The sequence below is a fragment of the Erinaceus europaeus genome, chromosome 10 (genome assembly GCF_950295315.1).
Source record: "Erinaceus europaeus chromosome 10, mEriEur2.1, whole genome shotgun sequence".
In the NCBI taxonomy this organism is placed as follows: Eukaryota; Metazoa; Chordata; class Mammalia; order Eulipotyphla; family Erinaceidae; genus Erinaceus; species Erinaceus europaeus.
In genome coordinates, this window is record NC_080171.1 from 19,070,290 (window position 1) to 19,095,673 (window position 25,384).

The 25,384-nt window shown below is 40.6% G+C and overlaps 1 protein-coding gene across 2 annotated transcripts in view; it reads right to left on the bottom strand.

Annotated features, from left to right (window-relative positions):
* Positions 1-23,568, bottom strand: part of UBAP1 (ubiquitin associated protein 1) — a 49,960-nt gene extending 26,392 nt beyond the window's left edge. Inside the window, exons 1-2 of one of the 2 annotated variants that reach the window (XM_007522860.3) lie at positions 23,344-23,568; positions 6,669-6,709 (exon numbers count right to left, since the gene is read on the bottom strand). In XM_007522860.3, coding sequence (XP_007522922.2) covers positions 6,669-6,671 — 3 coding nt within the window. In that variant the 5' untranslated portion in view covers positions 6,672-6,709; positions 23,344-23,568. The remainder of the gene's footprint in view (positions 1-6,668; positions 6,710-23,343) is intronic. The other variant, XM_007522857.3, reaches the window with a different exon arrangement.
* Positions 23,569-25,384: the final 1,816 nt, after the last annotated feature.

Genomic DNA, 25,384 nt, shown 5'->3' on the forward strand with positions numbered 1-25,384 from the left:
GGTGTCTGTCTGTTTCCCTCTCCCTCTCTGTATCTCTATCACTAAAATAAAAATAATAATCTTTGAAGAAGCTTTAGTGTTGTGGTATTTTTCACAATCTTTCTCTGCCTCCCCCTGCCCCCATTTGAAAAAGTCCTCCTGAAGTAGTAAAGCCTCAATGATCAAAAAAATAATAAGTGTTGTTCATCACACTAAAATCCCCTGCCATTTTGAAATGCATTATATTATCGAGGTTAAAAGCTACATTCTTTAAAAAAAAAAAAAAAAAGTGGTCTGGGAGGTGGAGTGGATAAGGCACTGGACTCTCAAGCATGAGGACCTGAGTTCAATCCCTGGCAACATATGTACCAGAGTGATGTATGGTTCTTTCTCTCTCTCTTCCTATCTTTCTCATAAATAAAATATTAAAAAAAAAAAAAAACTAGGGGAGTCGGGTGGTAGTGCAGTGGGTTAAGCACATGTGGCGTGAAGCACAAGGACCACTGTAAGGATCCTGGTTCGAGCCCCAGGGTCCCCACCTTCAGGGGAGTAGCTTCATAGGCGGTAAAGCAGGTCTGCAGGTGTCTTTTTCTTCCCCTCTGTCTTCCTCTCCTCTTTCCATTTCACTCTGTCCTATCTAACAACGACAACATCAATAACAACAATAACTACAACAACAATCAAAAAACTTGTGATACTGGAAGTGGTACAGTAGATAAAGCACTGGATTCTCAAGCATGAGGTCCTGAGTTCAATTCTCAGCAGCACATGTACCAGAGTGATGCCTAGTTGTTTCTCCTCTCCTATTTTCTGCATGAATAAATAAATAAAATCTTTGAAGAAAAAAATAAATAACTACATTCTTTCTAATCTTAAAGAATTTTTATCATCTCCCATGAAAACAGGAGCTTAAATGTAACTGATTAGAAGTTAGATTCTAATTTTGGCTATTGCCCTGATTAGTTGAAAGCACAGCTGAAATCAGTATCTTTAAGAGTTAATTTTTTCCCCAAAGTATTTTATTGGGGGAAATAATGGTTTTCAGGGCAGCTGCTGACACAGGAGTACAACTGCTTATTTCCCGAGGTGTCCGTATGTCCTGAGATCACCTGCACTCCCAATATCACCAGACTCCAGTCTCTCTTCACAAGAACATCATGCACTGGGTACCCAACACTCACTCCCCACCTCCCCACAATTAGTATCTGTCTAAAAAGCATGAGAAAGATTTAAAGTCAAGTTAACAAGCACAAAGTTCTTCTATTCAAAAAAACAAAGTATTCATTCAATATAGGTTAATTATGATTCCCAAATAACGGGGGGGAATCTTTTCCAGAATACCACAATGACATACCAGTATAAGATAATCCATCCACATTTACATTAACAATCTTCTCTTAAATGAACATTTAAGAAGTATGTTAGGAGAGTCGGACGGTAGCACAGCGGTTAAGCACAGGTGGTGCAAAGCACAAGGACCAGCAAAAGGATCCCGGTTCGAGCCCCTGGCTCCCCACGTGCAGGGGAGTTGCTTCATAGGCGGTGAAGCAGGTCTGCAGGTGTCTATCTTTCTCTCCCCCCTCTCCATTTCTCTCTGTCCTATCTAACAACTACGACATCAATAACAACAACAATAATACAACAAGACCAACAAAAGGAAATAAAAAAATAAATATAAAAAATTAAAAAAAATAAGTATGTTAGAAGTTCAGGGGGAACATATGTACAAGAAAAGAAATACAACTATACTTAACTATGAGTGTCATACATTGACAAACTTATGGTCTATGCAGTCTAAATGTTAATTCCAGCCAAGGAGATAGGCAACACATATAATAGAATGCCTTTAAATAACTCGTTTCCTTTCACTAACACCAGTTAGAGACATCTTTTTTAGAAAATCAGGTTCATCTCACTAACAAAATCAGAGTCAAAGTGGCTGAGCACATCCTCTAACCTCCCCTCTTCTTGGCCCTTTAACTCTATTAACAGAGAATATGCAGATTGTGACCTTGGGAAGAAGAAATCGAGATAAAGGGTAAAATGGCCCTGAAAGAAATAGCAACTCAAAGCAACCTTTTGAAAACTGTAAGATCGTCAACATAATTGGTGATCTTGCAAAGATTATAAAGACTTTTCAGCAAATACAACCAACTATGACTAAGAAACTAGTCACTTTTATATATTATACCAGAATATCTATTTTTTCTCATTTTTTAACGTTGACTCCTCTTGTTTCTCAACAAACTAGAATTAAGAAGCATGGTTAACAACTTCCTGGCTCATTCTAAATGAAAATCCTTCTAAAATGTCCCAGCTCAGTTTCCTAAATTCAAGTTACGGAAGGAGGAAAAAAGTAAGTGATCTCTGGGAGTCAGGTGGTGGTGCAGCGGGTTAAGCACATGAGGTGCAAGGATCCCAGAGTTCAAGCCCCCAGTTCCCCACCTGCAGGTGTGTCAATTCACAAGTGGTGAAAAGTAAGTGATCTCTGATGACTTTGGCTGTGGTGGCTCCTCTCAGTCAGGTTCAGAATTTCATTTTAAATTATGTCTCAGAGAAAGTGACAAGTAGGGGCTGGGTGGTGGTGCACGTGATTGAGCACACATGTTACAATGCACAGGACCCAGGTTTGAGCCCCTGGTTCCCATCTACAGGGGAAAAGCTTTGTGAGTGGTGAAGCGGTGCTACAGGTATCTCTATATCTATCTACTCACACTACCCTTTTGGTTTCTGTCTCTATCCAACAAATAAAGAAAATTTAAAAAATAATAATTACAAAAAGGAAGTGACAGGTTTGATTGTGTACAGATCTAGGAAAGGGAAAAATTCCTAAAACTAGATTGTGCAACTACAATATTCTGACGAGGTTTCACTACCTTGAAGCCATAAATCAGGTCCCATTTGCAAACTTAGACACACAATTATAAGAACATACACATGTAATATGATGTGGAAATCACAAAAAAAAATTGTTGCACCTTAACAGAAACAGGCTAGGGGATGGGAAGCTAATACAAGAATAACCCACCAGACTTTCATGCCTGGGGCTCAGAGATTCCAATCTCAATCTCAATCTCTGGCACCACCACATGCCAGAGATGAGCAGTGTCTTGGCCTTTTTCTCATGAAAATAAACGGACCTTTTAAAAAGTCAGGATCAGCAGACAGCTCACCTGGTAGAGTGTACACTTTCCATGAGCAAGAGCCCAGCTTCCAGGCCCAGCACCCCTTGGGACACCATGGCACAGTGGAAGCGTCACAAGTGGCAGGGAGGTGGTATGGTGGCTCATGTCTCCCTTCCCCTCTACTTTGTCCCTCCCTCGCTGTGTCTACAGGAATTTAACTGTTATCATCTTCTTAACAACAGCACTGCTCAACTCTGGTTTACAGTGGTGCCAGGGATTGAACCTGTGATGTGTGGTACCTCTGGCACGAAAGTCTATTACATAAACCATCATATTGTTTCCCCTCCAGCCTCTACCAGAAAACAAAAGGGAAGAAATAGTTTGTACAGAGCAGTGGAATCTAGCAGGCACAAGGTCCTGGAGCCAAAAAAGTAATTAACTAGTGGCCAAGGAGGTGGTGTAGTGGGTAAAGTGTTAGACTTTGAAAGCAGGAGGCCCAACTTAGCGGCTGCTGAAAAAAATAATGATGTATTTTTACCTTGAAAAGCACAGAAAAAAGTACACAACATAACATTTCAGACAACCCAGCAGACTCCCAGCATTCTATGCACAGAATGATGTTCTGGCTCCCTCTCTAAAATGAATACATTTAAAGGTAGCTAATTATTACTTTTTTTAAGCCAGGGCCAGAGAGACAGCTCACAAGTAGAGCAAGCGCCTTGACAGTGCAAGGCCCAGGCCAGAACCCAGCATGGTATGGGAGATACCAGAGCACTGGCAGAATCCCCGGTGCTGTGGTTTCTCTCCCTCCTTATACATCCTGAAGTAAATAAGGTGAGCCCAACAGTTGGCTCCTCCAAAAAACAAAAAAAAAAAAGGGGGGGGGAGACCAGATAATCTATAAAATCAGCTTTTTAATATACACTATGTGGTGTTCAATCAAAACATAACATTTAAAAGAAACATCTGGGGCTGGGTGGTGGCACACCTGGTTAAGCGCACATATTATCATGCACCAGGACCCAGGTTCAAGCCTTGGCTCCTCACCTGCAGAGGGAACACTTCGTGAGTGGTGGAGCAGGTCTGAGGGTGTCTATCTTTCTCTCCTTTCTCAATTTTTCTCTGGGAGGGAGGTAGGGGATAAGGGAAAGAGGGAGGGATGGGAAAATGGCCACTGGGAGTGGTGGATTCAGAGTTCAGGGTACCAAACCCCAGCATTAGCCCTGGGGGAGGGGATAACTCGTCATTAGAAGGCAATCATCAGACCCAAACCCGGGAATGGCCAAGGTATTAGGATTTTCAGAGTTCTTTAAAATAACTACAATAAAAGAGGGAACTATAAAGAGTTTAAGGAAACACAAGAAATGAAAAAGGCACTATCAGAGAAGAAAACTTTCAGTACTTCATATACCAAGCTATGCTAACCAGAAGACTCAACAAAGAATCAGAGAACTGGAAGTCAGAAGAAATTATTTTAGATAAAACAGAGGGAAAAAACATGGGAACAGAGTTCGAAGGGGTTGCTAGAATAATATCAAAGATATCCAAGTACGTGCGACTGAAGTCTCAAAGGAATGGAAAGAAGGAATGGGAGAGAATAAGCTTAGTGAAGAGAGAATGGCCATACATTTTTGAAACATAATAAAAAGCATTAACCCACAGATTGAAGGAGCTTAGCTTAAAAAAATAAAAAGAAAATTATGCCAAGATACTACATAGCTAAAATGCAGAAAACAAAAGATAAAAATATTCATGGGGTGGAGCTATCTAGCACATTATATACAAGAAAATAATGATAAAATGACTACTTTAATGTTATATAGCAGTAATATTATAAAGCAGTAATTTTTAAAAATCTAAAATACACTGACTTTTTCTATTATTCAGCAAAAAAAAAAAAAAAGGTGTTTCAACGGCTAAGTAGAAATTAAAACAAGATACATCAAGACAGCTCACTTAATGCGCCTGCTTTGCTAGGTATGTGCCCAAGATTTGAGGGGCCCCCCCACACACACAGGAGGAAACTTCAGGTACACGGTACCTCTCCCACTCTCTGTATATCTGAAAAAGTTGGTCAAAAGTAGTGAAGCCTCAATGATAACAACAAAAATAAAACTGAAAGCAAAATGAAAGTTGGTTCAGCAGTTGTAAGTAGAAATGTTTGGTTTTTCAAAGGAGAAAGACTAGTTTTATTAAACCCTATTACAGATATCTCCCCCAAATTAAAACTTCAAGGCATTTTCCAGTATACAGTGTACTGAACTTAGTTTAGTCCTGTTAGAAGTCACTTCTACAGAGTCAGGCGGTAGCACAGCGGGTTAAGCGCACATGGCGCAAAGCCAAGGACCTGAGGAAGGGTCCCAGTTCAAGCCCCCAGCTCCCCACCAGCAGGGGAGTCGCTTCACAGGCGGTGAAGCAGGTCTGCAGGCGTATCTCTCTCTCTCTCTCTCTCTCTCCCCCCCTTCTCTCTCAATTTCTCTCTGTCTCTATCCAGTAACAGATAAATAAATAATTCAAAAATAATAATAAAATAAAGGAAGTCACTTCTAGAAGCCCAAGAAGTAGTACAGTGAGTAGAGTGCCAGACTTGCATAATGTCTCAAGTTCAACCTCTGACACTGCATATGCCAGAGTGGTGACCTGGTTCTCTTCTGTCTCTGGCTAATAAATCTTTAAATAGGGCAGGGGCAGATAGCATAATCGTTATGCAAAGAGATTCTCATGTCTGAGCTCCGAATTCCTAGGTTCAATCTCCTGCACCACCATAAACCAGAACTGAGCAGTGCTCTGGTTAATAAATAAATAAATAAATAAATAAATAAATAAATAATAAATAAATAAATGCTAAATCTTTAAACAAAATAAAAGTCACTTCTGAAAAAAAGTCTTCTTAGATGAAACAACTAGAAAGAATAAACACTAGACTGACCTTTTAAAAACACCAGCCTCCAAGAAAAGTTGGAATGAAACTGAGTTAAGGGTTTACAGTTTACGTAATATTAAAAAATAAACAATAAAAGCATTTCTAGACATCTTTAAGAACTGTTTATATGTTTTATTCTGTTACTTAGGTATATGTGGTTATTAATGACAGTGAATTCAACCTCAGCTGAAAAGAATAAATTTGAAGATAAATTAAATATTAATCATAAGAGCATTACACGATATAGTCAGTCTAAATATTTAAATAGAAAAAAGGCATTTTAATATCTAACTTCTGATAGTAATTATTACCTCCTTGTCCACACTCCACAACATTGCCCCAAATCACACATACACACCCCTCCTAGGCTCCAGTGAGCCAGCCCTAGGAATGACAAATTCACAGGCTCATGAACTAGGCCGTGTCACTGAGGTATGTCATTCACCAACAGATCAGCTCCAGCTAGCTGCCAATAGCTACTTAAGCTGAGAGATCAAGTCAATAAGCAGTATCATTAACTGGGTGGCAATTTGTGGCCCTATGTATTCTACACTAGTAAGTCAAGAAAACATATGTATAAACAGAAATACTTAAAATGTAAATAAAAAAGAACATAAATCATGATATGTGAGTCCACTTACCATGAAGATCTGCACCCAACTTCTTAGAAGCCATTTAGAATCTGAAAACACAAACAACAAATCTTTCTTAGATGTATAATATTAACAGGTAGTTGAAGAGATATAAGATATAAATAAAATCAAGATAACTGAGACTACAAAAAAAGACGTTAAAACCAAAAGCCCTCGTGGTCCGGGAGGTGGCACAGTGATAAAGCTTTGGACTCTCAAGCCTGAGGTCCCAAGTTTGATCCCTGGCAACAGATGTGCCAGAGTGATGTCTGGTTCTCTCTTTCCTCCTATCTTTCTCATAAATAAATAAAATCTTTAAAAAAAGAAAATTTAAAAAAAAAAAGAAGACCAAAAGCCCCATAGGCTGACATGGCCCTCAAATTTCTTAGTCATAGAGTCCCCCAAAAAAGAAAGCAGACAAGGACCTTTTTTTTTTTTTAACATTTTATTTATTTTCTTTTAATGAAAGAGATGCAGAGAGAAAGAAAGACCAGAGAACTACTTAGCTCTGGCTTATGGTGGTGCTAGGGATTGAACCTGGGACCTCTGGTACCTCAGTCATGAAAGTCTCTTGCATAACCATTATTGACATTTGTTTTCTAGAGGTAAATAAAACATTTCTGAAAGCTGCACATACTGAAAATAAACGTTAGAAGAGCATAGTAGACACAGAACAATGTCTATGCTAAGTATCAAAAGAAAAAACTACAAGCAGATGACTTTACTAATGAGCAAGAGAGGAGTGGGACCCAGAACATCACTCTGGCATATGTGATGCAAGGGATCAAACTCAGGACCACATGCTTGAGTTCAATACTTTATCCACTGTGACGCCTCCCAGGTCATAAATTTCTGATATAAACAGTAAAAAAGTAAGGTAAACGGACTGAGTAATCAGCCAGATCTACCCTGGCAGACATACCACCATAGCAGAAAGCACTGTAGCTATAGTGACAGAATGGGCCCAGGAGGTGGCAGAGTGGATAAAGCATGAGGTCCTGAGTTCAACCATTGGAATCCAAGTATCAGAGTGATGCTCTAATTTTTTTCCCTATATATTCACTAATAAATAAATAAGTCTTTTTTAGTGAAGGAAGTCATGTTTCTAAATAGCCAGTATTCATAATAAGTGATATCATCTACTGTACAATAGCACTCTAATGGCTCTGCCAGTATAAAAAGCCAGCACTGGGAGTCGGGTGGTAGCACAGCGGGTTAAGCGCAGGTGGCGCAAAGCCCAAGGACCAGCATAAGGATCACGGTTCGAGTCCCCAGCTCCCCACCTGCACAGGAGTCACTTCACAAACGGTGAAGCAGGTCTGCAGGTGTCTATCTTTCCCCGTCTTCCCCTTCTCTCTCCATTTCTTTCTGTCCTATCCAACAACGACATCAATAACTACAACAATAAAACAACAAAGGCAACAAAACGGAATAAATTAATTTTTAAATATATATATATATTATATATTATTATATTATTATATTATTATATATTATTATATATTATTATTATATTATTATATTATATTATTATATATTATATATTATTATTATTATATTATTATATATTATTATATATTATTATATATTATTATATTATTATATTATATATATATATATAAGCCAGCATCATGTTAATATCCCTTTTAAAAACTTCTATAATAATGGGAATCTGGGGAATGTTATGCATGTACAAACTATTGTATTTACTGTTGAATGTAAAATAAATAAATTAATTAATTAATTAAAAAAACTTCTATAATAATCCATTAAATAATAATATAATAAATGTAGATAATATATAATAAATATAATAAATCCATGAAATAATAATTTCTAAAATAATCCATGAAACCCAAAGTCTAGAAATAATATTACTCTATCACATATAAAACTCAAATAACTATGGCTATTAAAAATAAAAGATAACTTTTGCACATTGCCTAATTCACAAGAATTTAACAAAGGCTGGGGAATTTAATAAAACTTGCAAAAAAAAGTATACCTTTTATCTAGCACTCTACCAGTAAACTGACATATCGAGATAAAAATGTGGAAATTAGGGGGTCAGGTAGCACACTGGGTTAAGCGCACATGACGCAAAGCACAAGGACCAGAGTAAGGATTCGATCCCATTTGGAGCCCCCAGCTTCCCCACCGGCAGGAGGATCACTTCACAAGACAGTGATCTGCAGTTGTTTATTTTTTCCTCTACCCGTCTTCCCCTCCTCCATTTCTCTGTCCTATCCAACAACAACAATAACAGTAACAACACAGGAAACAAAAACGGCCTCCAGGAGCAGTGGATTTGTACTGCAGGCACTGAGCCCCAGAGATAACCCTCGAGGGGAAAAAATGTAGACATTAGAATCCTATTGTCTAGAAGCAAAGAACGTGGCTAAGCTGAATTAAAACTGTACTGGTTTTGTGAGGCCTTACTTTCACTTTGTTCCAACTCTGAGGATTAGCCAGAAACAAACATTATTTTCATAATCTATCACTGTCCACAAGTTCTGTATGTATAAAAACAGGCCCCCTATTATTGGCTGTTGTACATCAGCATGTCTAGCTGACAAGAGATGACCAACAACAAAGGTCAACAGTACTCTTATTCATACTGAGAAGCATTTCTTTATCCATTACTTTCTTCTTTCAATTCAGCAGGAATGGTTCTTTTTCAATCAGATTTTTTTCCTGAGCACCAGTTCTATGGGAAACTAAAAAGAAAAATCTACATTTGATTCACTAATCTGCAGAAACAAATCTAGTTTTAGAAAAGTGGAGAATATGACAACTGACTTTTGAAGAGATGGGAAAACTACTGAAACATATCCAATGATGCAAAGCAATCTTTTTTTAATCAATGAAGACCTTTACTACATGAACTAGGAAAAGATGATTTATTTGCCTTTCTGGGCCACAATTTTCCTCAGCTGAAACTCCAGTCCCTTGCCTTCTAGCACACTGTGAGCCACACTGGCCTGGCCTTGAAATGATGCAAGCAAGAAGCTTGTCCTTCTGGAGCTGCTCATCCAGAAGACTGATTTTTTTTTTTTTGCCTCAATTTTCAAAAGAGGAAAGGCTTTGATTTGTTTAGAAACTAAGCATAACACTTTGTAAAAGGAAGAGAATATTACAGAAATATATGTGAATATGGACAGACTGGAAGACAAGTCAAGGATTGAATCAAATTAATCACAGATTGACAAACTTTCTAGTAATCAAAACTGTACTAATTAAATAAAAACCTTACCTACAGACTGAATTAAGGGGGTAGATGATTTTTTTGGACCTATACAAGGTTGCCTTCCTGGGGGTCATTCAAAAGTTCTCTGAAGTCTGTGTTCTCTAAAGACTGATGAACTGTAACTAGAATCAGAGCTACAGACTGCAGTAATAACACTGGAGTTGCAAAATTGTGATTACACCAGACTCGGATTGAGCACAAGTCATTAGCACCAAGAAAATGGTGCCTGCTTAGGTAACGAACTCTGATTTGGGGGAAATGTGGCACTACACCCCTGTGAAACTGATCCTGTACATCAACATGTCCTTAATAAAGTGAAACTCAAGTTGAAAAGAAACAGATGGGGGGGAGGCAGGGACGAAAAGTGGACTCTTTATCTGTATTTTAACCCAGAACTGATGTTTCTAAATTCAAATGGAAATAACACCACCACCAAGAAAACTGCAGGTGGGAGAGATAGCATAATGGTTATACAAAGAGACTCGTGCCTGAGGCTTCCAAGTCTCAGGTACACACACACACACACACACACACACACACACACACACACACACCGTAAGCCAAAGCTGAGCAGTGCTCTGGTAAAAATAAAAATAAAAAAGAAAACTGCAAATAAAGTTATGTAGACTAGTGTATGTGATATTAAAATATTTTATTACGGGGGTCGGGCGGTAGCACACACATAGCAAGAAGCACAAGGACAGGCATAAGGAGGATCCTGGTTCGAGCTCCCAGCTCCCCACCTGTGGGGGGAAGGGGGGCACTTCACAAGTGATGAAGCACATCTGCAGGTCTATCTTTCTCTCCCGTCTTCCCCTCTTCTCTCCATTTCTCTCTGTTCTATCCAGCAACAACAACAATAATAATAACCAACAACAAGTGTAACAAGGGTAACAAAAATGGGAAAAATGGCCTCCAGGAGCAGTGAATTTGTAGTGTAGGCACTGAGCCCCAGCAATAACCCTGGAGGCAAGAAAAGAAAAAAAAGGCTTATTCATTCATCTATTTAGGACAGAGAATCAGAGCACCACTCTGGGAACGTTGGATGATAGATGACGTTGGAGATAGAACTCAGGACCCTCCTCATGGCTGTTAGTCCAGAGCTTTATCACTGCACCACCTCCTGGCTAAAATGTTTGTTTTAAGATACAACACTTAGGCTGGGGAGACAGTACCAGCTATATAGTACAACAAATTTTAAGGTTGGCAGCACCAGAGGTCCTGGGTTCAATTCCTGGCACCATCAAAAGTCAAAGCTGAAAGGTGCTCTGGCAAAAACAACAAACCACAACACTTCATGCAGTGCTGTACTGGTACAGAAAACAGATCAATGAAACAGAATAGAAACTTCTAAGAAAACCCCATTGTGGGTATGAAGATGGGATATCCATCCTCCAGTACAACAAATGCCTTATGACACGTGAGACCGCTAAGAGCCCTCTTGGTAGCACCAGGGAATCCTAAAGATGGGACCAGTGCTCTTGCTTGGGTGTGCTTGTTTGCTTTCTCTCCACTCCAACCCCCCAACCCCAGGATGAAAAAGTTGGCATGGGCAATGGTATCAGGCATGTGTGAAGTCTTAGCAACACCTAAAAAAAAACTCATAATAGGTGGTCCGGGAGGTGGCACAGTGATAAAACTTTGGACTCTCAAGCATGAGGTCCTGAGTTCGATCCCTGGCAGCACATATGCCAGTGATGTCGGGTTCTTTCTCTCTCCTCCTATATTTCTCATAAATAAAAATAAAATCTTTAAAAAAAAAAACTCGTAATAGGGCTGGGGAGACAGCATGATGATGAAAAAGATGTTCATGCTTGAAGCTCTGAGGTCCCAGGTTCAATTCCCAACACTAACAAAGACAGAGCTGAGCAGTTCTCTGGTTTCTATGTTTCTCTGTGTATCTCTCTCATTAAAATAAAATATGAAAAAAAAATTTAAGGGAGGGGAGATAGCATAATGGTTATGCAGAAAAGACTCCCATGCCTAAGGCTCTAAGGTCCCAGGTTAAGTCTCCTGCACCTCCACAAGCCAGAGCCGAGCAGTGCTCTGGTAAACAAAAAAAAACAAGGGACCAGGTGGTGGTGCAGTCGATGGCAAACCTGGTTGAGCACAAGGACCCTGGTCCCCACCTGCAAGGGGAAAGCTCCACGAGTGGTGAAGCAGGGCTGCAAGTCTCTCTCCCTCTCTACCTCCTCCTCCCATAGATATCTGGCTGTCTCTATCAAATAACTAAGGGTAATTAAAAAAAAAAAAAGGTCAAAATAAAGCAGACCAAATGATTAAAAGTAAAGGATACTTTGGCATATAATAAATAGCACAGCCACTTAAAAGCTCTGAAGAGATGGGACAGCTGGGTAAAGTTGGGTGCTAACCTTACACCATACCAAAATAAACTCCAAATGGAACAAAGTATAGTAATATATAATTGACCAAATATACAAACTTATTTTCATTCTATACAGAAAAGGTAATGGGAAGAAATAACTTAGGTTTCTAAAACTTAAAATCCAACAAAAAAACTTCCCTTATGAAAAAACTTAGGGGTCAGGTGGCGGCGTTCCTGGCTGAGCGCACATGCTACAGTGCGCAAGGACTCAGATTGGAGCCCCTTGTCCCCACCTGCAGGGGGAAAGCTCCACGAGTGGTGAAGCAGTGCTGCAAATATCTCTGTCTCTCTCCCTCACTATCTCTGGCTCCCTCACTATTTCTGGCTATCTCTAGCCAATAAATAAGTAAAAACTTTGATTAAAAATCCTATTGATGGAGCTCAGCTTCCCCAGAGACCCATCCTACCAGGGAAAGAGAGAGGCAGACTGGGAGTATGGACCGACCAGTCAACGCCCATGTTCAGCGAGGAAGCAATTACAGAAGCCAGACCTTCTACCCTCTGCAACCCTCAATGACCCTGGGTCCATGCTCCCAGAGGGATAGAGAATGGGAAAGCTATCGGGGGAGGGGGTGGGATATGGAGATTGGGCGGTGGGAATTGTGTGGAGTTGTACCCCTCCTACCCTATGGTTTTGTTAATTAATCCTTTCTTAAATAAAAAAAAAATTTAAAAAAAAAATCCTATTGGGGGGTGGTCCGGGAGGTGGTGCACTGGCTAAGGCACTAGACTCAAGCCTGAGGTCCTCAGTTCAATCCCCAGAAGCACATGTACCGGAGCGATGTTCTTTCTCTCCTCCTATCTTTCTCATAAATAAATAAAATCTTAAAAAAAAAAAAAACCTATTTGGGGTGCACCTGATTGATGCTGGCACACCTGACTGAATAAAGATGTTGCACAAAAAAAGTTACTTGCTGCACTGTATACCTAAGAATATAAGAAAGCCAGTGTATCAACATAAAGCTCACATGGTGGGGAGAGAGCATAATGGTTATGCAAAAAAAAAAAAAAAAAAAAGGCACTCAAGGTCCCAAATTCAATCCCCAGCACCACCATAATAACCCAGAGCTGAGCAGTACTCTAGTATTAAATTTAAAAAAAAAAAAAAAAACAATATTTAAAAAGATTCTTCTTCTTCTAGCGTTTGCCATTTAAAAAGATAATATGGGGGAGTAGGGCAGTAGCACAGCGGGTTAAGCGCACTTGGCGCAAAGCACAAGGACCCGCATAAGGATCCCAGTTCAGGCCCCAGCTCCCTACCTGCTTCACAAGTGGTGACGCAGGTCTGCAGGTGTCTGTCTTTCTCTCCCCTTCTTATGTCTCCCCTCCTCTCTCAAGTTCTCTGTCCTACCCAACAACAATGGCAAAAATAACAATAAGGACAACAACATGGGCAACAAAATGAGAAAAAAATGGCCTCCAGGAGCAGTGGATTCGTAGCGTAGGCACTGAGTCCCAGCAATAACCCTGGAGGGAAAAATAATAAATAAATAAATTTTAAAAGATAGTATGGGGGCCAGGTGGTGGTACACCTGGTTGATTTCACAGGTTACAATGTGAAAGGACACCTGGGTTCAAGCCCCCCAGTCCCCTCCGGCAGGGGGAAAGCTTTGTAAGTGGTGAAGCAGTGCTGCAGGTGTCTCTCTGCCTCTCTCCCTCTATCACCCCTTCCCTCTCAATTTCTGGCTATCTCAAATAAATAAAGATAATTTTAAAAAAAACAAAAGAACTTTAAAATTTAAATAAATAAGATAATATATGTAGTAAAGACAAATGACTGACCCAATTTTATCTCCTAAAAGCAGCAGTTAGGAGCTCTAGAGAACTCCAAAATTAGAGAAGAAAAATCCAAACAAGAATTTTTCCCGTGGTCCAGGTGTGGCACAGTGGCTAAGGCACTAGACTCTCAAGCATGAGGTCCTGAGTTCAATCCCCGGCAGCACATGTACCAGAGTAATGTCTGGTTCTTTCTCTCTCCTCCTATCTTTCTCATTAATAAATAAAATTTTAAAAAAAAAAGAGAGAGAATTTTTCCCATTCTAGGAGTGGAGTAATAGTACAATGGTTATGCAAACAGACTCTCAACCTGGCTCTAAAGTCCCAGGTTCAGTCCCCAACACCACCATAAACCAGATTATAATTGATTATAAAAAAGAAAAAGAAAAAAAGAAAATAATTTTTCTCATTTTGTTTCTTCTTAGTCCTCCAGCACAGTGAAAATCTTTGGCCAGGGAACCCTTTCACAATTTCTTGTCCTAGCCCTTGAAAGCTTCTGGAATACATAATCCTGTGACACTAATTAATACACGATATGGAAATGCACATTTTTTTAGGACAGAGAGAAATGGAGAGATATGGGGAAGACAGAGGGGGAGGAGAAAAGATAGACACCTGCAGACCTGCTTCACCGCTTGTAAAGCAACCCTCCTTGCAGGTGGGGAGCTGGGGGCTTGAACTGAGATCTAAAATCCTTAAAAAGAATAAGCTTAACAACTAATTTATAGTTACCAATACAACCTGGACTCTTTTTTTTTTTTTTTTTTTTTTTTTAAGATATGTCTGTCTGGGCTAGGGGTATGGAGCAACATGCCAACACCCAAACACCCATGTTCAGCAGAGAAGCAATTATAGAAGCCAGAACTCCCAACTTCAAGAATTTTACTCCCACATGGATAAATGTTAGGGGAAAGTGAGCAGAGGGCTCTGTGCCCAATCCCACCAGGACCCAAAGTGTTTGTCACCAGGACTCTTGTTTTTACACCATCACTGAGAGGGAGGCCAATCTGGAAAACATCAAAGGAAGTCAGGCACTGTTTCTCTCAACTGAGAGAAAAGAGGAAATAGGAAGGCCACTCAGTAGTAGTAATAGGTGTAGATATGACCTAGAAAGGAAGTGAATGCAGAACTGTTGAAAATCTGGCCCAAAAATTATAAAGATATGGATGAAAAGTCCACCCATATCTGTGATCTTGGGAGAACTACTGCAGTTCCAGTTTCTAGTGCAGTTTCCACTGGAGGTAATGGGACACAGAATTCTGGTGGTAGGAATGTTGTGGGATTATAACTGTTACCTTATAACTTTGTAAATTCATATTAAATCACTAATAAAATCAATTAATTATTTTGTCTCTGAGAGAGAGAGTAAGGGGTGAAGGGAGAAAAAAACAGAGCATCACTCCAACACATTTGATGCTGAGGATGAAACTTTTCCCAAGTTTGGACCTTAGGGCCTGTGAAACTAATAGGAAAACACTAAATAGAAACAGGGAATTAGGACTTTTCTGGTGTGCTGGGGACTGAACCTTGAACCTTTGGTGCCTCAGACATGAAAGTCTTATGCATAAGCACTGCGCTATCTCCCCAGCCCCAGGAAGCATGGTATCAAAGTGGTTCTCCAGCTCTTCTCTCTCTCCCATGTGAAACTCTATGGTATACCTCTTAAGAAGTAGATGTAGCTGTTAAAATGTATCTGGAGCCAGTGGACAGCTCACCTGGTGGCTCGTATAAACTGTCAGGCACAAGCACAATACTAGGGAAGGTTCCATAAATGGAGCAGTGGGAGCCAGGAGGTGGCACATGGATTAAATGTTAAAGTTTTATTCTCTTCATCACATGTGCCAGAGTGATGTTCTGGTTCATTCTCTCTCTCCTCCCACCAAAGAATATTAATAATCAATCTTGAAGAAAAAAATTGTGGAGCAGCATGATACCTACTTGCCTCTGCCTGCCTGTCTCTCTCTCTCTCTCTCTCTCTGAAATAAAAAGAATGAAAGGGGTCCAGGAGGAGGTGGCACAGTGAGTTCGCCACTGAACTTAGATGCATGAAGTCCCAAATCCAGATGCCAGTATCCCATGAGCCAGTGATGATTTGGTTCTCTTTCTTCATATCAACTAGTGTTAATAAAATCTTATGCAGAAAATAAATAAATCATTCCGGGTGTGATAGAATCATGCATGCACAAGGCCTCAGTATCTACGTCTATCTCTCACTCTCTCTGCACCTAGCAACCCAGGAAGTGGTGCAGTAGATAATGTAGTGAGCTCAAGAATGAGGTCAGAGTTTGATCCCTGGCATCACATGTATTGAAGTGATGCTCTGGCTGTCTGTCTATCCTTTCTCTCTCACAAGTACTTTTAAAATGTATTTAATGAGTGGTCCGGCAGGTGACGCAGTGGATAAAACGTTGGTCTCTCAAGCATGAGGTCTGAAGTTCAATCCCCCGCAGCACATGTACCAGAGTGATGTCTGGTTCTTTCTCTATCCCTCTCATTAATAAATAAATAAAGTATTTTTTAAAAATGTATTTAATGAAATTTAAATACCATAATATGTACTCTAGAAAAAAAAACATCAACAAGCTGTTCTTTATAATGAAAATTAAATATTTTATTAACTTGACTATATGATTACATTTAAGAATTTTACCCTAATTATACACTAAGTTAATTTAATAAAAGATCTTCCAGTGATCTGGAAGATGGAGCAGTGGATGAAGCATTGAACTCTTAAACATGAGGTCCTGAGTTCAATCCCCAGCAACACATGTACTAGAGGGCTATCTGATTCTTTCTCTCTCTCTCTCTGCCTATCTTTAGGGATCAGGCAGTAGTGCAGCAGGCTAAGTGCACATGGCACGAAATGCAACAACCAGTGCAAGGATCCCTGTCAAGCCTCCAGCTCCCAGGGATCTAGCTTTACAAGGATGAAGCAGGTCTGCAGGTGTTTATCTTTCTCTTCCCATCTTCCCCTCCTCTCTCAATTTCTCTCTGTCCTACCCAACAACTACATCAATAATAATAATAATAACCACAACAATGATAAAAAACAAGGGCAACAAAAAGGAGAAAAAAAAATCTTCCAAAAGGTTTCCATATCAAGCCCTTTCACAACTCACATTATTAAACTCAACATGCAAGTTTTTTACTTATTTCAGTAGAAATGCTAATAGTTCAGAATAAATGACTTGTGGGAGTCGGGTGGTAGTGCAGCAGGTTAAGTGCATGTGGCACAAAGTGTTAATGGACTGGCGTAAGGATCCCGGTTGGAGCCCCCGGCTCCCCACCTGCAGGGGCGTCACTTCACAGGCGGTGAAGCAGGTCTGCAGGTGTCTGTCTCTCTCTCCCCCCCCTCCTCTTCTCTGTCCATTTCTCTTTGTCCTATCCAACAACAACATCAATAACAACAAAAATAATAACTACAACAATAAAAAAACAAGGGCAATAAAAGGGGATAAATAAAAAAAATTTTAATCAAATATTAGAAAAAAAATAAGTCTAACAATATAAAATGTTGGGGAGGAAGTAAAACAACCAAAACACTGCTGGCTTTTGACTCAGTAACCACAGAATTCACAATTAATCATGAGTCAACTGAATGACTCAAACACTGAAAATGTTTGGTAAGCATTAAGCAACTGACAATGACCAAATCAGATTACTGAGAACATTTGTTATTCCGAGTACAAATTCTGGCCCTTAATATTTGGTCCAAACTGACTCAGCAATACTCAGAAGTCCAGGTTCAATTCTCAGCACCACTATAAGCCACAGCCAAAGAGCATCTGGTAGTAGAAAGGAAGAAAAAAAGAAAGAAAATACTGATGACAAAAAAAAAGACTACATTTTTCATCAACTACTTGTCATTCTGGCTAATCTTTTTGAAATTATTTTAATGAAAACAAGTAGTTTAGAGTAATTTTATTTTAAAAACTAGTACTTACACTTTAAATTTCTTTGATGGGAACTGAAATGGCTTGGTAGCTACCAGAGAGGGGCAAACCAGACTAACAGATATATGTGCATGGAAATTGAACAAATCAAAGTTCAATGTGAGATACCACTACTCACCCAGTTTTCCTCAGGAGAATTTTCTCATTTGTTTTAAGAGAGAGGGATAGACAGGCAGAGAGGAGTCACCGCACCGCCACTCTACCATCCCACAGTGTTCTCCATGGGACTGCTACCAGGTCAAACACCTCCCAATGCAAGACTTTACTGGCTTATAGCGCATCTCTGATCCTGTTTTCTCAACTAAAAATAGGGCTAAATGTACAAGCTGCCTAACATCAAACCCCCTCGTTTATGTAAAGTGCTTAAATGCCAAGTTTAACTGTATAGGCTCAGTGTTGCCCCTTTCTCTTTGTCCATCCTGCTGTCCTCACCTAAAATTATAATGCTCAATTATAGGAAAACCATAAGAAAGCCTTCATTACATATTAAAAGAGCAATATCCTGCTTATTTATTCCTCTAACTGAAAAGATTCTTTCCTAGAAACTAGGTTATGATCACAAGGAAACCAATGCGTTGAAATACTATATAACAAGTTTATATATATATAAACTGTGTATATTTGAAGCCCTCAAAAAAAAAAAAAAAAAGAAAGAAACTAGGTTATGGAAAAAAGGACAGATTCTGTCACTTACCTTCATGATGTTGAAGCATGGATAGATACCCTTACTATATAAGAAACTAAACTCCAGGGAGTCAGGCGGTAGGGTAGCACAGGGGGTTAAGCGCAGGTGGTGTGAAGCGCAAGGACCGGCCTAAGGATCCCAGTTCGAGCCCCTGGGGAGTCTGCAGGGGAGTAGCTTCACAAGTGGTGAAGCAGGTCTGCAGATGTCTGTCTTTCTCTCCCCCTCCCTTTCTTCCCCTTCTCTCTCCATTTCTGTCCTATCCAACAACAACAGCATCAACAACAACAAATAATAACTACAACAATAAAACAACAAGGGCAACAAAAGGGAATAAGTAAATATTTAAAAATATTTTTAAAAGAAAAAAGAAACTAAATTCCAGAGAATCTGAACTGGAATTGGTGTATTGCACCAAAGTAAAAGACTCGGGTGGGTGGAGGGGGAGAATACAGGTCCAAAAAGGATTCCAGAGGACCTAGTGGGGATTATATTGTTATATGGAACTGGGAAATGTTATGCATGTACAAACTATTATGTTTACTGTCGAATGTAAAACTAATTCCCCAATAAAGAATGAAAAAAAAGAACAGATAAATCCTGCTGAAACCTTGACTGTGGATGAATAAACTAATATATAATTTTATTTCTTCATTTTCAAAACAAGAAGAAGCTGAGGAGGCACCCAGAGGTCCTCTTGGTGAAGAAGGTGTGCCCAGGAAATGGGTGAGTGATGATTCACAAGAGCCTCGATATGGCATCTAGGTAGATGGGACCCAGGATGGTTAGGGTTAGGGTGGTGCAGGCCAGGAACTCTCCGCCAGCTGTGCTGACAAATCAGGGTGGTGGCAGTGGTGGCAGTGGGGGTGCCTTGTTCAGCTGCAGAGTTGGAGTCTGCAGGATGTTGCTCTCCTCACACGCTCCCAGGTGAAGCCAGCACAGCTGGTCCTGAGGCCACACAGTAGGTTGTCAGGTTGGGTTTCTGTTTATTAAACAATTTGTCCTGCTTTATATCTTACTGCTATTCAGCCACCAAGTTGCAGATGCTACCATGACGCCAACCTGACTTCCCTAGGTAAAGGACCTCACCAGTGTCCTGGAGTCTCACCTCTCCAGAGCCCTGCTCCTCCAGGAAAAGATAGAAAGAGGCTGGGGGTGTGGATCCACCTGCCAATGTCCATGTTCAGCAGAGAAGCAATTACAGAAGCCAGACCTCCCACCTTCTGCACCCCATAAAAAACTTTGGTCCATACCACAGAGAGCTAAAGAATAGGGAAGCTTCCAATGGAGGGGATGGGACATGGAACTCTGGTGATGGGAACTGTGTGGAATTGTACCCTTGTTATCTTACAATCTTGTTAACCATTATTAAATCACTAATAATAATAATTTTAAAAAGAAAAAAAAGAAACTAAACTCCAGGGCAGGGGTACATAGCATTCTGGTTATGTAAAGTGACTCTCATGCCTGACACTACAAAATCCCAGGTTCAATCCTCTGCATCTGCACCACCATAAGCCAGAGCTGAGCAGTGCTTTGGTTAAAAAAAAAAAAAAAGGCAGGGGTAGATAGCATAATGGTTATGCAAAGAGACTCTCATGCCTGAGGCTCCAAAGTCCCAGGTTCAGTCCCCTGCACCACTATAAGCCAGAGCTGAGCAGTGCTCTGGTTTTTCTCTGTCTCTCTACATCTCTCTCAAAAATAAAATAAAAATACCAGTATTTAAAAAAAAAATTTTCATTACTAGCTTTTGCATTTGTTGACACTGTCTAATGAAAATTACCTGATTAGGGAGTCAGGTGGTAGCACAGTGGGTTAAGCGTACACGGCACGAATCACAAGCACCTTAGTAAGGATACCAGTTCGAGCCCCCAGCTCCCCACCTGCAGGGGAGTCGATTCACAGGCAGTGAAGCAGATCTGCAGGTGTCTCTCTCTCTCTCCCCCTCTGCTTCCCCTCCTCTCTCCATTTCTCTCTGTCCTATCTAACAAAGACAACATCAATAGTAACTACAACATTAAAAAAAAAAAAAAGAAAAAAAGGGCAACAAAAGGGAAAATAAATCTTAAAAAAAAAAAAAAAAGAAAATTACCTGACTAATGATGAATTGGTTTGTATTAGCAAGAGGGGGAAAGTTAACCCTTAAAATAGCCCACATTTTTATATAAATAAAAATAAATAAATAACCCACGTTTGGGACCAGCAAGACCATCTCAAAACAGCCTGCTCTGACTGGGAGTATGGACCGACCAGTCAACGCCCATGTTCAGCGAGGAAGCAATTACAGAAGCCAGACCTTCTGCCTTCTGCAACCCACAATGACCCTGGGTCCATGCTCCCAGAGGGATAGAGAATGGGAAAGCTACTGGGGAGGGGGTGGGATATGGAGATTGGGTGGTGGGAATTGTGTGGAATTGTACCCCTCCTACCCTATGGTTTTGTTAATTAATCCTTTCTTAAATAAAAAAAAAAAAAACTAGGGCCACACGACAAAAAAAAAAACAGCCTGCTCTTTCATGTGTGGGCCTCAAGTCTGAAAAAGTCTGCCCGAGAGCAGTGAAGAAAAGGTGACAAATCATCAAGCATGGAAAGCCTCGAACATATTCAACAATGTGACTAGAAAACAGAAAGATTTTATTAATTTAATGTTCTCTATTTTGTTTTTGAAGAACACATTTATAATACAGGCATCTAACTCTGAATTACTGATACATCTACAATGCTTAGAGTTTTAGTTTAGAGTATCTTACCACAAAAAAAAAAAAAAAAAAAAAAGAGGAGCCGGATGGTGGCACAATTGGTTGAGCACACGTCACAGCGCTCAAGGATACAGGTTCGAACCCCCAGCCCCCACCTGCTGGGGAAAAGCTTTGCAAGTGGTGAAGCAGGGCTACAGGTGTCTCTCTGTCTCTGTCCTTCTCTATCGCCCCCCTCTCTATTTCTGACTGTTTCTATCCAACAAATAAATAAATTTTAAAAAGAAAAAAGAAAAAGATCTTACCACAGTCAAGATAAAAGCTACATGAGTAATAAAGTGGCTTTTGCCAGTGAAAGAAATGAGAACTGTCTACAAACCAAATGTTATCAGGACAGGTCACTGGTATGGTTTTCCTCCAAAATCCAAATAGAATAAAAGCTCTCAGGTACATGTAAACTGTGTCATATGTCATGAATCAAATACTGAATAAAATAATTCATAAATAGAGCAACAGCTGAAAGTAAATGAAGAACCTGAAAATACACTTCACAAATAGCCACTCAAGTTCTTATTACTTTCATTTTCTTCCTTTGTCTTTCTGTTGTTTTTTCTTTTCCCATTCCCTTTGAATGCATTTCTAAAACATTTTCACATCCAAAGAGATCATAATAATTTATCATTGATAGATGTTCACTAGAGGAACATCAACTCCCCTTTAATGCAGTAAGTACACAGTAAGTTATTCAATAAGTGCTGTATAAATAGTGAAAGAGCAGGCCGCATTAGAAACAAAGATTTAATTTATAAGCCTCCACTTGCAAAATAAGTTAATGACATAGTGTAATTCTTTTAGAGTTTGGCCATTTCACATTCTTTGCTATGATACAAAAACTTGCAGTTTAACCAATCTGGAACATTAACTAGAGTTATCAACATCAGTAAAAGTGAAATGCCCTGTTTTCCCCACCAACGAATCTGAATTTTAAACAGTAATATTACACCTACCCAAATTCTCAAATATTAATAATTACAGCTGAGGATGAACAGAAAGCACTAGTAGGTGAGTTTAGGACAGAATATATGTTAACCAGCTGAGTGAATGGCAAAGGTCTGGTCTTACAACGCTCTTGATATATAAAAAATTTTTTTAAAAAAGTTTTTTTTCCCCAGCTCCGGTTTATGGTGGTGCGGGGGACTGAACATGGGACTTTGGAGCCTCAGCCAAGAGAATCTCTTTACATAACCATTACGTTATCTACCTCCACCTTTCAAAATTTCACTTTCGTTTCACATAAAATGTATTTTATCCTCAGCCACACTTTTTTAAGAGGTCAGCCTGGAAATGAGTTACTTGTGGGGACAACGTCTAGGTCAGAGCTCGCCGATACAGATCAAACCAACTCCTTGTAATTGGATGTTTCCCGGAGAAAAGACCTGCGGCTGTGGGAGAGGCCCAGGGGCACCTCGGCCTCCACCCAAGAAACCAAGAGATAATAAACACACCTGGGCAGACCCGCATCCTTTCGCCCCAGGTCTGCCCTCCCTCCCTCCCTCCCTCCCTCCCTCCAACCTCCTCCTGCGAGGAGCAGGAAACCTGCATCAGAGCTGCCCCACTCGCCCTCACTCACCTCTACCGCACCTGGCTCCTCAGTTAATGCCCCGTCCCCTCCCCTCCGCGACACTCGTGTCCCCGCGCCCAGCACCCCCGACCCGCCTCCCTCTCAACTTCGGCCCCTCTCCCCAACCCTCCTCCCCCAGTTCCCCCCGAGTCCGGCTCTCCGGCCCCCAGGCCACCCCACCCCTAGGGCAGCAGTTGCGTCCGTCCCGCCGGGCCCGCGGTCTGTACTCCAGGTTCCCTCCCCGCACCCGCACCCGCACCCGCCCCGGCCCCTTCCCCCAACTCCGCCCCTCTCTCCCTGCCTCCAGGGGGAGGCCCCCTCACCTGAACGCCGATGCCGCCGCCCAGCCAGAAGCCGAAAGGTGCTGGCGCCGGCCGGCCTCTCAGGCTTGGTTCCCGCTGTGCTCTCGAAGGCCCTTAAGGAGAATAAACGCCACCGCCTCCAACTCGGCCCGCCCGGGGCCCGGCCGTCACCGTAGACACTGCCAGTACCACAGCCGCCATGTTGAAGCCCTACTTCCCTCCTCCTTCCCCTTGAGGCTCCACCCCTTTGGGCGTCTGACGTCAAGGCGCCGTGCTCCACCCTACCCGAACCAATGGGAGGAGCCGGCGATGACGTAACTAATCGTTCCTCTTAGGGCTGAGCCGCTCCAGCTGTTCGTAGCTTTGTAGTTTGCAAGGAGTGAGTTGTAGAATGATGGCAATAAAAGAAAAAATAAAATAATAATAATAATGATAAATTGTATTGACTCAGAATGTCGGAGGGAAGGAGGGGGCTCACTAAGAAAGGAAGGCAGGAAAAAAAAAAAAGAAAGGAAGGCAGGGTAGATAGCATAATGGCTATGCAAAGAGACTTTCATGTCTGAGACCCAGGTTCAATCCCCTGCACCACCATCAGTCCAGAGCTGAGCAGTGCTCTGGTAAAATAAAAAATAAAATAAAATAAAATAAAATAAAATAAAATAAAATAAAATAAAATAAATAAAATAAAGGAAGGCATAGAAGTTGAGAAACTGCCAAGACTGAAACCTGAGTTTCTTGAATCTTCTGGTCTAGAATCAGTGGCCTGGTGCAAGCCCTCCCCTATCTGACACTCACTTTCACCATTTATAAATGTGTGAATTGAAAGGTGACTTCTAACCTGAAATTGGCATATTGCACCAAAGTAAAAGACTCTGGGGTGGGTGAGTGGGGAGACTACAGGTCCATGAAGGATGATAGATGACATAGTGGGGGTTGTATTGTTAAATGGGAAACTGGGGAATGTTATGCATGCACAAACTATTGTATTTACTGTTGAATGTAAACCATTAATTCCCCAATAAAGAAATTAAAAAAAAAAAAGAAATACCATTTAAAATAAAAAATATGGGGTGGGTGGGTGGGGAGAATACAGGTCCATGAAGGATGATAAATGACATAGTGGGGGTTGTATTGTTAAATGGGAAACTGGGGAATGTTATGCATGAACAAACTATTGTATTTACTGTTGGATGTAAAACATTAATTCCCCAATAAAGAAATAAATTTAAAAAAATAAAAATTTAAAATGTATAGCAACAATTTTATTTCAACAAAACTAAAAAAAAAAAAAGTGACTTCTGTGCTATAGAGATAGCATAATGGTTCTGCAAAAGACTCTCACACCTGAGGCTCTGAAGTCCTTGGTTCAATCCCTCACACTACCATAAACCAAAACTGAGCAGTGCTCTGCTATAAATAAACAAATGAATAAGTAAATATAAAAGAAAGGAGAGAAAAAAAAAGTGACCTCTTGGGGGTCAGGCGGTGGCGCAGTGGGTTAAGCACATGTGGCACAAAGCACAGGGACCTGCATAAGGATCCCTTTTCGAGCCCCCAGCTCCCCACCTGGAGGGGAGTCGCTTCACAATTGGTGAAGCAGGTCTGCAGGTGTCTATCTTTCTCTCCCCCCCTTGTCTTCCCCTCCTCTCTCCAGTTCTCTCTGTCCTATCCAACAACGAACAACATCAACAATGGCAATAATAATAACCACAACGAGGCTACAACAACAAGGGCAACAAAAAGGGGGAAAAAAATGGCCTCCAGGAAAGGTGGATTCATGGTGCAGGCACCGAGCCCAGCAATAACCCTGGAGGGAAAAAAAAAATAAGAAAAGTGAACTCTAAATCTCCCTCCAGTTCTGGCTTTCAATGTTCACATTGGCAAACCCAGTCAGTGAAACAGAGGACACCGAGTAAGCTGAAATGTTGCTCTTTCACTTTTTTAAAACTTTTCTTTAATATTTTATTTATTTATTCCCTTTTGTTGCTCTTGTTTTTTGTTTTGCTGTAGTTATTGTTGTGTTGTTATTGATGTCATTGTTGGATAGGGCAGAGAGAAATGG